The sequence below is a fragment of the Monodon monoceros genome, unplaced genomic scaffold (assembly GCF_005190385.1).
Source record: "Monodon monoceros isolate NGI ecotype Baffin Bay Population unplaced genomic scaffold, NGI_Narwhal_1 Super_Scaffold_2, whole genome shotgun sequence".
NCBI lineage: Eukaryota > Metazoa > Chordata > Mammalia > Artiodactyla > Monodontidae > Monodon > Monodon monoceros.
Genome location: NW_021703776.1, coordinates 43,929,905 through 43,946,318, shown reverse-complemented (window position 1 = coordinate 43,946,318; position 16,414 = coordinate 43,929,905). Strand labels below are relative to the sequence as shown.

The window sequence follows — 16,414 nt, the reverse complement described above, 5'->3', positions numbered from 1 at the left end:
TGTGAACACAATGGGGATAATAGTAGTATCTACCTTGTGGATTATAGGATTGAAGGAATTAACACATAAAACATTCTTAGAACAGTGGCTGACACATGAAATGCTCAGTAAATGTTAGCTGTTATTCTACTATGTGATAAAGTGAGGAGCTGTCACTAGTCTTCATGGGTGCAATTCTTGCATTTTACAGAAAAAGTGGGTTTCATCCACTTTTTACAGAACCTAGTATGCTTTCTGTTCTGAGGGCACAATGAAGCTGAGAGGGATGGCTCCTCTAAGTGAAACTGACCCCTGCATTTAGTGCCTGAAATCAGAGGAAGCCTGTCAGTGTGGGCAGACACCAAGAGTAGACCAATCTGATCTCCCACTTCTTTTTTATCTCATGGAAACGAATGGAGGGTATCTGATGTGGACCCTTCAATCAATTGTTCCTGCTTAACGTTTAAAACCTTGGCTTACTGTGGGGTAAACTTAGGTTCCTGACAGTCATCCAAAATCTTAGTTTCTCTTCAGTTCCACTGCAGAATAAAAACTAAATTTACCCCAGTGGATTGTTACAAGTCTGGTACGATTTCTCCCAAGAGGCCACCTGCTTCTGGGAAAAGACAACAGGGTGTGCCCTCCATTACACCTCCATTTAACTGATGGTGTAATGATGTACAATTCCTTGTTGACCCCTGCAATTCAGAGTTATTGTCTTGGAACATATGATTTGATTATCTCTTTTCACTCCATAGGATAACTGTAAAAGTATCCACCCAGTGTTCAATCCAACCCCCAGACATTGCTTCTGATGGCCTTAAATTTTTTTGATTAGTCTACTCGCCACAAAAACTCAGATTACTAAAATTAGTGGGGAAGGGATGGATTCTTCTAAAACATCCCACCACCAGAACAGGTGTACTTGCAAAGTAAAGTTTGCCTGACGCATCCTCTGTCTCAAGTTGTACAAACGGCCCTGGAGGGTGGAGCCCTCACAACCTGCTTCCCTGGGCGTGCGCGTCTGTGGGTGTCGGGGCACGCGCAGGACACACATGGACCCACTCTCCCAGGGCAGCCCAATCAAAGTCCCCCTCTCACCTCAAAGGCTGTCAACTCTCACGCCCCTCCTTGAGCGCACAGCCCCTTTCTCCCTCTTCGCTCCTTCATATCCCGCCTCCAAAGTAGGATGCCTACTCTCATTGGCAGGTGCTCCTCTCACTCCTACCCTGAAACCAATCACTCGCGTACTGGTGGAGAACGACGGAGCCAATGGGAATGCTCGTTGCGGCAGCTGCCGGCCCGGAGCGCCGGGAGGCGGTGCAGGGGGCGGGGTACGGGTTGAGGGGTTAGGTGCCTTATGGAGTGAGGAGCGGGCAGAAGAGGCGGCGGCGGCGGCGGCGTTTGCGGTGGCGCGGCTCCGCTTTCATCCAGGCACCTCGAGGCCCTTTCCCCTTACCAGGTCCCCAGAAGCAGGGGTCCCGGCCCTTCCTGCAGCTGCCGGGCTCTCCTGCGCGTGCAGCCCCGCGGATCTGCGTGATCCCGGCGGCTGCCCCTTTCCCCTGTCAGCGCGATGCCCGGGGCGGCGGCGGCGGCGGCGGCGGCGGCTCCGGGCTCCTCGCGGCCCCGGCCGTGACCGCCACACCGAGCCCGGTCGGGCGGTTGGGGCCGTTGGACGTTTGTTTTCGGAGCCTTCCCCTCCCCCCTCGCTGAGGCGGCGGGGGTGCGCGTTGCGAAGGGGGAGCCGAGAGACTCCTCCCCCTCCACGATACCCCCGCCCCTCCCCCTTACACACTCGCACGCACTATCGCGCCGGCTCCCACACGCTCGCGCGCCTCCCGCTCCGTGCCTCGGTGTTGGCCGGCATCGTCCAGGGCCCGCGGAGCCACCATGTCCACTGCCTCCTCCTCTTCCAGTTCCTCTCAGACTCCTCATCCCCCGCCGCAGAGGATGCGGCGCAGCGCCGCGGGTTCCCCGCCCGCCACCCCCGCCGCCGGGAGCGGGAACGGTGCGGGCGGCGGCGGCGTGAGCTGCGCCCCGGTTGCGGGAGCCGGCCGGCTGCTGCAGCCCATTCGCGCCACGGTGCCCTACCAGCTCCTGCGGGGCAGCCAGCACAGTCCCACGCGCCCGCCCGCCGCCGCCGCCTCGCTGGGCAGCCTCCCGGGGCCCGGCGCGGCCCGCGGCCCCAGCCCGCCCAGCCCGACGCCGCCGCCGACCTCAGCCCCGACCGAGCAGGCGCCGCGGGCCAAGGGCCGCCCGAGACGGTCCCCAGAGAGCCACCGGAGGAGCAACTCACCTGAGCGACGGAGCCCCGGCTCGCCCGTGTGCAGAGGTAGCGAGCCCAACCTTTCTGTCCTCCCGGGCTGCGTCTCCCCGACGGTGCCCTCCGTGGAAACTTCAGCCTCTCCGGGCTTCTCTTTGCTAGTGCATTATCGAAGGTGTGAAAGTGGCTTTGGGAACCTCACCCCCCCTGCGGTCGCTGCGGGGCTTGGATGAGCAAACTGCGGAGCAACTTTTATATGACCCTCCTGCCGCCCCTCAGCTTTTATCTTCCATCACTCGCCTGTATCGAAAGGTTTTTCAGTTTAAGAGCTGATTAGCTCACTCATGTGTTTGCTGTTTGTAGTGGGGGAAGGAGGAGCTGGGCGAAGCACTTAAAAAAACACGCACACAAACTCTCCGGCAGCAGATAAGGTGGTGGTTGTAATCTCTACAGCCTCTTTGTGCTTTCCTACAAAGTTCCTATTAATGTGTCTGTGCCTACCGGGATAATTTTTTTTTTCTTTTTTGGGGGTGGGGAGGTGGAGGCACCAGTTATGATGTAAGGATATCCTGTTGGGTGTGTAGAGGGGACAGTTTTGGATGTGCAATTGAAGTGTATAGTGTTTGGTTTGGCTTTTTTTGGGGGGGGCTCCCTCTTTTCTCTACTTTATATAGTCATATGCATCAGGGCGGTACTGCACTGGAAACAGTTTATGCCCAACTCAAGACTTTAATGGTAAATTTCTAAGGACCTATTTGTGGAGTGTGCTCACTTTTTTCCTTCTATTTTTAAGTACACTTAACAGTTCAGTTGAGCTGTTAAAGGATCTCAAGTTTCGTTTTTCTTAGGTGTCAAAGGTAATGGTGAACTGGTGGATGCTGTCGGCTTCCCTTAATGTTTTGTGTTTTGGGGTGGTTTGGTTTATGTTTAGGGACACGGTGAATGATCTAGTTTAGTTCTGGGGGAGAAAAGGAAGTTTAGCCAAAACAAGGATGTAAAAGTCATAAGGGAGGGAGGAGTAGCTCATGTTATTAGATACCACGCTAGGGCTACAGATGCTGCTGCTGCATTGTGGAGAGAACGGATCATACCGAGGGGAAAAATCTCTGCTTGGAAGGGAATCACTGTGGAGCCTGTGCAGTGTTTATGTGGTATGTGTAATTTTTTTAATGGAGTTTTCTTGATGAAGGTCTTAGACTTGGAGAAAGTGATTGTGTTAAGATAGATTGCAGTTTTGGTGTTTTGTTTTAATATTTCTGACCTGTAATTAGCATGTTGCTGAGGCCCTTGTTTTCAGACCACTTGATGGTGAGGCAGGGTAGGATGTAGTGCAGTGGTATGTGTACAGGAGCACCGAGAAATACATCCTGTAATCAGTATGCACCAGAAGGAATTTGTTCCCCCACTCCTCCCCCAGGTCAAGCCAGCTACAGAAACTGACATCCTCCAGCAAATCCTGAATGAATGAATGAAAACAACGTGATCGCCCTAATAATGACCGCAACTGAACACACATCTTTGGCTGTATTTTATAGAAAAGGCCACCATTTTCTAACAGATTAATGCCATATGCAACTCCTTTGCACATTTTCTAGAACTGTATGAAATGAGAGGTAACAGAATGAAAAGAAGGCAGCAGTTACATAAATTTTTGAGTGATTTAGTTTCAACAGTACATAGATGGAGTTTTGGGATTTTCTTTTAGGGACTAATGTAAGAGCCATAAAATAAGCACTGCAGAAAGACTGTGTTCAGAGGGTTTTGTGGGCATAGTGAGTAGTTTCAGCAATTGCTGCAACAATATATTGGTCATCTAGTACCTCCTCCCCTTTTGTTGATAAACACATCTTACAACAGATCATAGTACAACTTGTTTTTCTGCATCCTTCAAAAGTCTTAATTGCTTAGGAATTACAAGGTCCATCATCAAGTAGTTTTAATGAAATTTGTGACCAGGCTTAAACTGTCCTCTTTGTTGTATGTAGTATGTCACATCTGAGTTTAATGCAATTTTAACGCAATCATGATGAAAACACTTCTCTGACTCTGGTTGTTCAGGAGACAGATTTGCATCAGAGAGCTTGTATTGGGAACAGAAGAGGCCTTTCTGCTGTTTTTAACACCAGGTGGTTTTGTCAGTTTCTTACACTGAAATGATTTTGAATGTAGGTTCTTCTGCCCCCAGTTTCCTGATGATATTACCTTTCTGTTACTTCTCCACATCCCGTCTTGCTCCTCTCTACCTAAGTTAAAACTATACAACTAATCTGTTCTTTTTACTTATCTATTTAAAATTCATGCTATGAACAGTTGAACAATTTTTCAAACAATTATCTACTCAGTTTCTTTTGAATTCTGCAAGGTTCTGACTTCAGTGGATTGTAGCCTCCACAGGTCAAGGCTCCTGCCGCTGCTGCTGCTGCAGACACTGACATCACTATACTGCATGAATGAAAAACAACAACGTGCTCCATTTCTTGCTCTCCACCTCCTTCCTTTTCTGCACACTCCGTGTGTGTGTGTGTATGTATGTGTGTGTATGTTTAAGATGGTATTACGCTGTATTTGAAAGTACATTTAAAACTGTTAAATTAGGTAGGTGGTGGCTCAGGGATATGTGTTTAGTATAGAAGCATATTGCTTACAAAAAGCTTCAAGTGCCATGAGCATTTGGACTAGAGGTGACATAACAGCATTCAGTATTTTTTTATCTGGACTGGTGGTTATGGAAGAAAATACAGAAGATGTAAACAATTTTCTTTGTAATTGTTTTACCAAGAAGAAGTTATGAGACAACATAATTTCTTAACATGTTAGATCATTATCTCCCTCTGAAACATTCTTAATATGCACATTTATAGGGTTAAGTCTAGAATAATAAAGAAATGATACTCAGATTATTTCACAAGGCTGAGGAAAAGCTTAATTATGTAAATAGGCACAATTTTAATATGACATTTATAAAATCTAGCAAGAAGGTGGTAATTTTCTTTATTTTTGTAGCACAGTTTTAATTTCAGTGGGTATCATAATAGAAGATATATAAATCTCCAAACATCTTGCTCTGTATAGAGGACATGGAGTTTTAAAAATTGAAATTATATTGTTTATGCATATGATCATATTTTTGTTTGCATTTTAAAAATTTTCTTTTGTATTTTTAAAACTTCAAAGTTTGTTATTTATATTCATTTCTTCTGCCTTTAGCAAAATGTCACCCTCCTCCTTGTTTAGTTCTGAAGGGTCTTGAAGTGGTGAATGACAGGCTACTGAATGCATCCTCAGACTCCCTGTGATGTGTTTGTAATAGATGTAAAATCATAAAGTATTATGCAAATAGTTATTTTTTTGTAATGGTAATACATAAGTCTACCTTTGAGATAAATAGAACAACCCAAATGAGAATATAGCAGGGTGTTAGTGTTAAAATTAATGATCTTTAAGCTAAAATCATGAGTAACAGTGAAAATATAATAAAGTTGCTTCTTTCTGAAAACTTCATAAAGCAAAACCTATGAATTCAAAAACAGAACAAATACAATTTTATTGTGCAAGACAGTAAATAGCAATTGCAGGTCTTTTTGTGGTTTTTTGTAAGGATTGAGCACTGAGATGAAATATAAATTCTAAAAGATATAAAAACAGTTGCGTTAGAGCACTCGATGTAGAATACCGCTTATTTTTAAGTGTACCAAACCTAATAACAAAAACATGGAAGAGCTTGTAATTTATATAGTTCCTGCTGTGGAAAATAGCATGTGTTGATTCCTGATTTAACATGCCTAATATCATTAACTCCAGAGTGAAATTTGGTAAGAATTTTTCATGAGTACCTTGAGAGCCTTATTTTATACGTTGAGAAGTTATGATTATATTTTAAAAGAAAATACAAAGCCAGCTAGCATATAATGCTGAATGACTGCCTGCATTGTGTGTGCATGTATGTGTGTGTGTCTGTGTTTTGATCAATTAATTTGCTTTCAGTTTTTTATTTTTCATTAAATTTTCCCTCTTGAGTCATTTTTGCTGCTATGCTCAGTTTGTGGACTTCCAGCATTTTTAATTACTTTTTTCTCTCTCTTTTTAAAGATACTCAGACATTCTCTTATAAAGTTACTTCTCAGGCCGATATTGTTGAAAATTAAGGTCCTCCGTTTGTCCCCCCCACTTTTAAAAATAGTTTTCCTTGAGTGCTTAGAGTTAACTTGCTTCAAAGCTTTCTTATACTAGACTGAAAACAGTTAAAGCTTTGACTGTTTTTCCTAAAGAGACAGGTTTCAGATACTGATTTTTGGGAAAGGTTTTCAGCCTTTGAGAACTACACTGAGTATCAGTAGCGTTCATTAATTTTTCCCATTAATTATGGTACGTAAAATTTCTACACCAGTGGGTTAATAGCAGAATAGATAAGTGAACTTATAGAAGTTTTTTTATTCTTAAACTGTTTTATGTTCAAAGATTATATTCCTTTCGAATAACTATTATTCTAAGCATATTGAATATTGTATACCTAGGGTGTATAAAAGCACCTTGGTCAGTTTAGCTGTATGTAAAGTCGTGTATATATATTGAACTAAAAATTCTTTCATTATTTACAGTGCTTTTTACAGAAGGACATTTCATTCACTGCAACGTATGTTGCTTCAAGGATTTAATGCAAATTAGGATTTATACATTGGGGAAGTGTTGAAGGGTAATGGTATCCTTGTGATTTTTATTTGTGATAATGTGGACTAAATGTGAATAAGAAAACAAAGGAGTAATTGGGCTCCATGGCAATGAATAACAATGGAAATAAACGGCAGTGTTCAACAAATGGCGAGTAAGAGAGGATTTTTCTTAAATCTGAAATTTAAAACATTGCTAAAAGCCTGTTTTATCAAAGCTTCCACATACAGCTAATAATCTGCCAAGAAGTATATACTAATGACTTTGTTATTCTTAATTTTAGTTTAGTCTTTTCTCCAGAGTTTAAATCCCCAGACACCACCACGATAGGCTTTTTCACAGCACCTGTCCTGGGTCTGTGCCTGGCACTGCTGTCTTTTGTCTTCAATATATAATTTTGTTCTCTCATTAAATGTCAAAGAAACCAAATCACTGATGCTGTTTCTGTCCTATATTCTATTTATTTTAACAAGAGGTTGAGCTTATCTGATGATGGTCTCTAACTGGGTTTGCCAAAAGTTAAGTGGAGGAAAGAGAGAACACTACTCACCTATTGATGTGAAAAACCTGAGTGAGAAACTGATGGAAGAGCCAGAAGCCAATCTCTTTCCCTTTCTACCCCTCATCTGAACCCCTGGAACTGACCATGACTCCATGGATCATCCAGTTGATTCTAGAAGGGTAATACTTGGGCTTATTCTGCAAAACAAATTATAATGGATTTATAGTAATTCTAAAGAAAACAGGATTATACTTAATTATGAACAAACTGTGGAAAAATACTTTTCTAGTATTTCATTTTTGTAGGAACAAACATGGCAGATACCTTTAAGCAGTGTTGTTTACCTCAGGTGAATGTTATTGTGGCAGCTTGCAGGACGAGGCAAGTTCATGAATAACTCAATAACCTCCCCAATATTATGTTGTATCTCTAATTGTTGTAGGTACAAAGGAAGAAAACATGTGAGTGCTTTACTATATATAAGGCAATATATTCTTTCATTCATCAAGAAAGTGGATTTGAAATCATATCTTCCGATTCCAGATACAGTGTTCATTCCACAGGATTATCCTATTTCTCCTAATTAAAAAGAGACTGATATTGGTCATCAGCTGTGATTTCTGAGCTATAAGAATTACTAAAGAAGAGGTTTTCTATTGGTTCCACAGCACTATTACACTGTGCTGGGGTGTGCTTTGACATTTTCAGGATGTCTAAAAATGTGTCGAGAGAGAGAGGGAGAGAGACAGAGAGAGGAGGGTATGAGCAACAGTGTGTGTGAGAGAAATCCTGGTTCCTGAGGGGCCAAGGATATGGACTTGGTTGTATCTGGCCCTGTGCTGTTCTTGAATCGTATTATAGTGAGAAGTATTTTTCTCCATGATTATTAAAAGTTAGTTATACATGGTGGTAAACTGGTAGATGCTTCAGGAATTACTGAGCAGAGATTCTGGTCTCAAGAGATTGTCCTGGCAACTGGTACTAGGTTACTTTAGCCCCACCAAGAGCTAATCGTTATCACTGTAATTTGTGGGTTTGAACTCTGTATATTTGTAACTTAATGAAATGCAACTATGGTGAACCTTAATAATGGCTCACCAAAATTAAGGATGAGTTAAAGAAACTAGTGAGATCCATTATTGTGTGGGAAGGTTGATGTCCAGAATTGTCTTCCAAGTTATTAGAATTCAGAAATCCATTGAACTTCTGGATGTTTCATAACAAGAAGGCAAAAACTGCTAAAACTTGCTGCCTAGTGTCTAAAGATAAAATACCTATCAACTACGGACAGTAATATCCCCTTATTAAGCCAGTATGGCCTCAGGGTGAACTTCTGTTAATAGTCCATATAGCTAACTTTAACTTTTATATTACTAAAATATTAATTATTTAGTGAAACATTTTCTAAAATTATTATACAATTGTTTTCTTGAGCAGAACAAACAAGACATGAATGAACTCTTTGTGGCTTAATTAATACCTATGATATACCTAATAAAATAATTGCTGTTGATACTATTGAATATAAGATTGAATGAGCACTGACTGACAACTAGAGTTGCCCTATAACTGATTCTATAAATTTGCTTTGGGGATTGTCTTATTTCTGGTAAAGGTGGAATGAAGCAGTGTGTGGCTACATTTATTCCTTAATGGAATAACCTGGCTTTTTCTCTAGAATTAATTATCAAGTTAAAGACCAAAAAATGATTTTCCAAATGGTTCCATAAAAGAGGCTTAGAAACAGAAAGGTATACTGAAAAATATTGGATTTGGAGTCAAGAGACTTGGGTTATATTTCCACTTCTAACATTTGACTTATAGTAAGTTCTTAACTGTTTGCATCTTATTTTCTCTATCTTTAAAATGATATAGGTGGGCTTTTTAAGAGTTTGGTTGTGTAGGGAAAAGATTCCGCTATGGAAAGGAAAAGTAAGTTTATTAAAGGAAAAGTAAGTTTATTATTTACTAAGGTATAACTGACAAAAGTTGTATATATTTTAAGGTATACAGTGTGATGATTTGGTACACATTTACAATGTGAGATGATTAGCACAATCAAGATAATTAACATATCCATCACCTCACATAGATGCCTTTTTTTTTGATATGTGATGAGAGCACTTAAGATCTATTCTTAGCAAATTCCAAGTATATAATACAGTATTATCGACTGTAGTCACCATCTGTACATTAGATTCCCAGAACTTACTCATAACTGAAAGTTTGTACCCTTTGACCTCCCCACTTTTCCCACTTGCCAGTCCCTGGCAACCATCATTCTACCCTCTGCTTCTATGAATTAGACTTTTTTAGATTCTGCACGTAAGTGAGGTCATATTTGTTTTTGTTTTTCCCTGTGTATTTGTTTTTCTGTCTGGCTTATTTCACTCAGCAAAATGTTCTCCAGGTTTATCTATGTTGTTGTGAATGGCAGGATTTCTTTCTTTAAAAGACTGTATAATATTCCATTGTATATATATACCGCATTTTCTTTATCCATTCCTCTGTGAGTGGACACATAGATTCTCCACATCTTAGCTATCGTGGATAATGCTGCAAAGAACATGGGAGGGCAGATATCTTTTCAAGATACTGATTTTACTTCCTGTGGGTATATACTCAGAAGTGAGATTGCTGGATCATATGATAGGTCTATTTTTAAGTTTTTGAGGAACCTCTATACTGTTTTCCATTCCCACCAATTTATATTCCCACCAGTGTTATACAAGGGTTCTCTTTTCTCCACATCCTCACCAACACTTCTTATTTTCTTGTCTTTTTGACAATAGCCATTCTAACAAGTGTGAGGTGGTATCTCATTGTGGTTTTAATTTGCATTTCACTGGTGATTAGTGATGTTGAGCACTTTTTCGTGTACCCTCATTAGCTATTTATATGTCATCTTTGGAAAATGTCTATTCAGATCCTTTGCCTATTTCTTAATAAGGTTATTTGTATTTTTTGCTGTTGAGTTATATGAATTCCATATATATTTTGGACATAGCAAATGTATATATCCAAAAAACCATACACTTATCAGATGTATGGTTTGCAGATATTTTCTCCCATTCCATAACTTGCCTTTTTATTTTGTTGATTGTTTCCTTTGCTGTGCAGAAGCTTTTTTAGTTGCTTGTTTATTTTTGTTGCTTGTGCTTTTGGTATCATATCCAAAATATCATTGCCAAGACTGATGTCAAGGAGCTTTTTCCCTATGTTTTCTTCTAGGAGTTTTATAGTTCCAGGTCTTAAATTTAAGTCTTTAATCCATTTCAAATTAACTTTGTGCATGATGTAAGATAAGGGTCCAGTTTCATTCTTTTGCATGTGGATATCCAGTTTTCCCAGCACCATGTATAGAAGAGACTGTCCTTTTCCCATTGTATATTCTTGGCACCCTTGTCAAAGATTAGTTGACCGTATATGCATGGATTTATTTCTGGGTCCTCTGTTCCATTGGTCTATGTGTCTGTTTCTATTGCCAGTACCATATTGTTTCTATAGCATTGTGTAGACTAGATGATTCTTAGTAAAATCAGTTATTTACAGAGCTTTTATGTCAGCAACTAGTCTTCACTGGAACTCAATATAAAACACTTTTATAATTTCTCTTTCTCTCTTGAGAAGTTAAGTAATCTGCCCAAGATCAGGTGGCATGCACAGAAGGCCCAAAGGGCCATGTAACTCTCTAAGTCCCGACTTCAGGGTCAGGTGAAAGTTGCTTTTGGAACCCAATTAATTATAGGGCAGGAAAGCATGCACAATGGGTTATCCCATTGCTTATACAGTTAAGTCACAGAAAGGCCAAAAATAGCTTTGGTGGGGTGTGAAGAGAAAGCTAAATGGCACTAAACTCTAGGGTCCACAGAACTTAAAATAGCTGCAAGTATTCCCAGTGATTCAGGCCTCAGATATGTATATAAGTATGTCATAGCACTTCAAAACCTTATTTCATTAGTAAGCCTTCCGCTTGGTCCTTAGTACTTACCACTTTGTTAAGACACAATTTAGATTTAATTTTTAAAATTGCCTTTCACATGAAATCTTAAAATCTGGGTAGAATGAGTCTTGCATTTTCCTATTTGATAACATAAGCTTTAAATTTATAATAAAGCATCATAAGGCTCCATTCAACCATAACATTGTGATTCTTAACTTTTACCATTCTTTGATAATTTAGCAGCATTCAAAATAGTATCTTTTTATATTTCACTCTCACGGCAAAGCAGCAAGGTGCAGTATCTTCTCAATTTATGCCTCTTGGGCTCTTTTCCATTTTCTAGGTTTGCTGATGTGATGTATAATAGAAAAGATATTTCAATCTCTATTTTAACCATTTCTTTCAGGATGTTGTGGCGTTTTTCAGTGTCACTTGTGCTTACTCTAAGCCCTCTTTGATAGTGTGGAACATGAATCCTTTCATAAGTAACATTAGAAATGGTATTTTTATTGTTACTGTTATGATACTGAAAGTGTTATATAGAGTCTATGTGATGAAGTTTCTCATGACTTTTCTTGTGTAATTATTTACTTTTCTAGTTAAATACATCAGTTTATAAGTTGGATTAATGAAGTAATATTTGTATCTTAGAAGATAACAAAAACTAGTAGAGCTCAGTTGCTCAGTTACCTTAAAGAACTTTGCTATACTTATGTAAACCTGTGAAATGATCTTCCCACGAATGTGTAAAAGGATCATAGTAAAATACAGATTTGTTTATATATTAGCTGGTAGTCTATAAACAAATTATGATATTTTTGAGTGTTCTGTGACAGTGTCATTTTCTTTCTTCCAAAGTGTTTTGGAGGTTCTCTGGTGCATCTCCCTGAAAAGAATCAACTGTCCTTTTCCTGCTTAAAGTCAGGTTATTTCATTTAAGTGTCTAATACTTACTAAACAGGGATTAGCAAACATTGCTAAATGCAGTTTCATTAGCATTGTAAATTAGGGAGTTACACTATGCTCAGAAATCAGGTTTTGGAAAAAAGCTACAACATTCTGCAATATTTTGCCAGATAGCTTTAAAAAACTTATTTTAAAATTCTGTTCTTTCTTTGCATATTTAAGTGACCTGTTATTGAAAAATACCTGGTCAGTTGATTGCATTTGCCCACTCTTTGTCTTTTTGGTTAACACATGGCCAAAGATGAGTGTGGCTTTAATGTAATTTCAGTGATAACTGTTCATTCAAGAAATGTTTGTTTGCAGGTATTGTAGTTGTTGGCAGTATGCTGATGAGTAAAACTAATGCATTTTCTCCCTGTTTTACACAATAAATATTTATGGAGTCCCCGCTATGTCTGAGGAGCTCTGTTTAACCCTCACAGAATACGTATTCTAGGTGCTATTGGGGTGCTCAGATTCATTTTTCTCAACAAGGTCAAGTCATTTAAAATCTGCCAAGAATTTGACCCACTATTTTCTCTGAGGTTTGGACTTCGTATGGGAATTATTATGTTCTGTGCTTATCTTTCAAGATTAGGTTGCACTTCTTGGTATTCTTTTTTGAATACCAAATACTTGTTTATATGTGTTTTTCCCTTATTAGATGAAGCTTAGGAGAGCATTATCTTGTGGCTTCTATATTATATCTAGGTCTAAGCTATATTGCTGCCTGGACATATTATAATATTCTGCTAAAGTCTGGCCTAGCATGGTGGGATTAACATGAAATCAGCTTCTGAAGCTGTTATATTTGGAGAAATTCAAAAAGCCGTCATGCCAAAAATTTGGTGGGCATTTTCAATGAAAAATCTAAATGTTTTTAGATCTATCATAAAGATCATGATTATACTAAGCAAGCAATGAGAATATAAATTACATATTAATTTGTTCTTTATTGCAATGTAAAAATTTTTAAGTGTAGAGCAGATTTTGGGGTGTTTGTTTGCTTTAGAGAATATCTAATTTACGCGCAAGTAAAATTATTCAATTTAGCAAAGTGTTATTTACACAAACTTTTTAGGAAGTCAGTTACACAAGATTGAGGTTCATCTGAGGTTGTAAAAATATATTACTGAATAGTGTAATTTCTCATTGCTACATAAAATGTTCTACTGACATTTAGCAGGATTAACTAATATCCTAAGAAGTTGTTATAAATGAACATGAATAGATCTTTTCCATTTCCTTTCTAGTCTGAGTTTTAAAAATTCTAAGAAATTTTGTATTCAATTAACCCCTAAAAGGGAAAGAATTCATATGTACTAATGATTTTATTTCTCACATTTCTCTGTGGAAAGGTATGCTTTTAAGTTAGATAAATATTCCAAGTTTTCTTCTGGATTATTTTGTCCTTATAAAAAGAAAGTTATTACTTGAGTTATAATTTCCTACCAAACTGTTCCTAACCAGCTTAATGGAGGAAATATTTCTTCCTTCATGAAAAACTTTCACCAAACCTGCTACTGTTATCAGTGTCAGGAGGACAAGGCAATAAGTAAGCATAATTAGACTAGAAATATGATTAGTACTGTGGATTATGATTTTATTTATAATTGTATATTCCTACAGTCTGATTTTAACTTAAAGTTTCTGTATATACTTAAGGACGAAGAAATTAATTGGTCACCCATATACACACTACTGTATATAAAATAGATGACTAATAAAGACCTACTGTATAGCACAGTGAACTCTGCTCAATACTCTGTAATGGCCTATATGGGAAAAGAATCTAAAAAAGAGTAGATATATGTATATGTATAACAGATTCAATTTGCTGTACACCTGAAACTAACACAACATTGTAAATAAACTCTACCCCAATAAAAATTTAAAAGTAAATAAATAAGTATACATTCACAGGAAGTTGCAAAGACAATACAGAGAGCTCCCACGTATCCTTCACCCACTTTTCCTTTAACGGTTATATTTTACAAAATTATAGTATGACATCAAACCAGGATTTTTATATTGGGGTGTGTGTGTGTGTGTGTATGTATGTGTGTGCGTGTGTGATTTTATCACGTGTAGATCTGTGTAACCACCAGTATAATCAAGATACAGACCTGTTCTATCACAGATGTCAGATGCCACTCAGATCCCCCTCGTGCTGCCCGTTGTAGTCATACCACTCCCTCCCCCTACCACCCTGACCCCTGGCAATCACTGATCTGTTCTCCATCTCTATAATTTTGTCATTTTGAGAATGTTAGATAAAAGGAATCATACACTATGTGACCTTTTGAGCTTGCCTCTTTTCCACTCAACCTAATGCCCTTGAGATCTATCACAGTATTTCAGAGTATCAATAGTCTGTTTGCCTTTATTGCTGAGCAATATTCCACAGTATGGATATACCACAGTTTCCTTACCCATCACTTATTGGAGGACATTTTGGTTAAGGTTGGGTCTATTACAAATAAAAATGTTAAAAAAATTTGTGTACAGGTAAAAAAAATTGGTCACCTAATTTGATTATACCTAAGGGCTACACAATATCGGTGTGCGTGTGTGTGTGGTGTGTATGTATGTGTATAAAAGAGAGAATGCTGTAAAGTTCGCATTCCTTTCTCAACAATCACTGGATAATCACTGGCTCCTGATACTTTCTCCATATAGAGTAGAAATTCATGGTCATCTTTTCATAATGCTCTAGGTAATTTTAATATACGAAGTGGTAGTGACTTAGGGACTTTACTTATCTCATGTAAGATAAAACCAATGGACATCTAACTAGATGAGAATTCTGAACATCTTCCTTGTGGTTATGGGGAAATTTGCTATTTATAATACAATTATATTTCCTTCTGGTGGCATGTCTTTTTTTTGTGTGTGTGTGTGTGTGTGGTACGCGGGCCTCTCACTGCCGCGGCCTCTCCTGTTGCGGTGCACAGGCTCCGGACGCGCAGGCTCTGCGGCCATGGCCCACGGGCCCAGCCGCCCCGCGGCATGTGGGATCTTCCCGGACCAGGGCACAAACCCGTGTCCCCTGCATTGGTAGGTGTACTCTCAACCACTGCACCACCAGGGAAGCCCTGGAGGCATGTCTTAAATGCTGAATTCTTTGAAGTATTTACTTAAGGATTATTTGGTAAAAAGTTGTTGGATGGGTTTGGAGAAACAAATTAATCAGTTTACATATAAATTACCTTTTCTGAATCATCTAACGTAATTTAGAATGACAATCCAGTTATCTACAGTTTAATTTTCTTAGTAAGTGTATGATCATTTTCTCTGCTGGAGTTGGCTTTGTGATTTTTGAGCAGAATATTATGTTGGTATTTAAATTCAAAGTTGAAAGAAGTGTTGAAACCTGTCGTTATTGCATTTCTACTGACTGGAGTGGGTATTCTTCTAGGTGGTAACTGTATATAGCAAATTAAAACAGACATAATGCTTACATCCTGCAAGTTTACATATCCACATATTTAAAAATATCATTATAATTGTCTTTGGATGTTTTGCTCATGCTCTTTACCTTCTTGCTGATCTCGTTACCATCTGTATAAAAAGTTTTAATTTAAAGTATATTCCACCTATGTTTCACGTAGAATATATCATATTCCCTTAGGTAACATGCTTTGAAAAAGTGGCCTAGTGTATTTTTCTATGCTACTAACAGAAAATCAATAATTTATTAATAAGACTTTCAGACCCAGAGCATCATTGGGTTGGGTTCTTAACTTCCTTGCAGCATAATTATTAACTTTTCCTCCTCCCCCGTTTCTCTCATCCTACTGATCACTATATCTTATCCCATCTCCTTAGAATTATGTCCTGAATCTGGTAGCTTCTTTCCATCCCCTCACGGCTCCGTTATTACTTATTGCTTGATTTGTTAGAACTGCTGCCTCTTAAGTGGTTCCCCCGCCATTAGTCTCCGCTCTCTAATTTACCCATTGCACAGTCTTTCTTTATAAATATAGTCTTTCTTTAAAAAAAAAAAAATTCTGAAGTTCACAATCCTTTCCTTGACATAAAAGACTCATCTCAGCATCCTCGATTGTGTACATCAAGTTCTTTGTAAACTGAACTCACTTTGTATTGAAAATGC

The 16,414-nt window shown here is 39.0% G+C and overlaps 1 protein-coding gene across 1 annotated transcript in view; it reads left to right on the top strand.

Moving 5' to 3' along the window:
• Positions 1 to 1,808: 1,808 nt before the first annotated feature.
• The window catches only part of GLCCI1 (glucocorticoid induced 1), a 108,984-nt gene continuing 94,378 nt past the window's right edge, over positions 1,809 to 16,414 (top strand). The window contains exon 1 of the mRNA XM_029233050.1: positions 1,809 to 2,311. Coding sequence (XP_029088883.1) covers positions 1,870 to 2,311 — 442 coding nt within the window. The 5' untranslated portion in view covers positions 1,809 to 1,869. The remainder of the gene's footprint in view (positions 2,312 to 16,414) is intronic.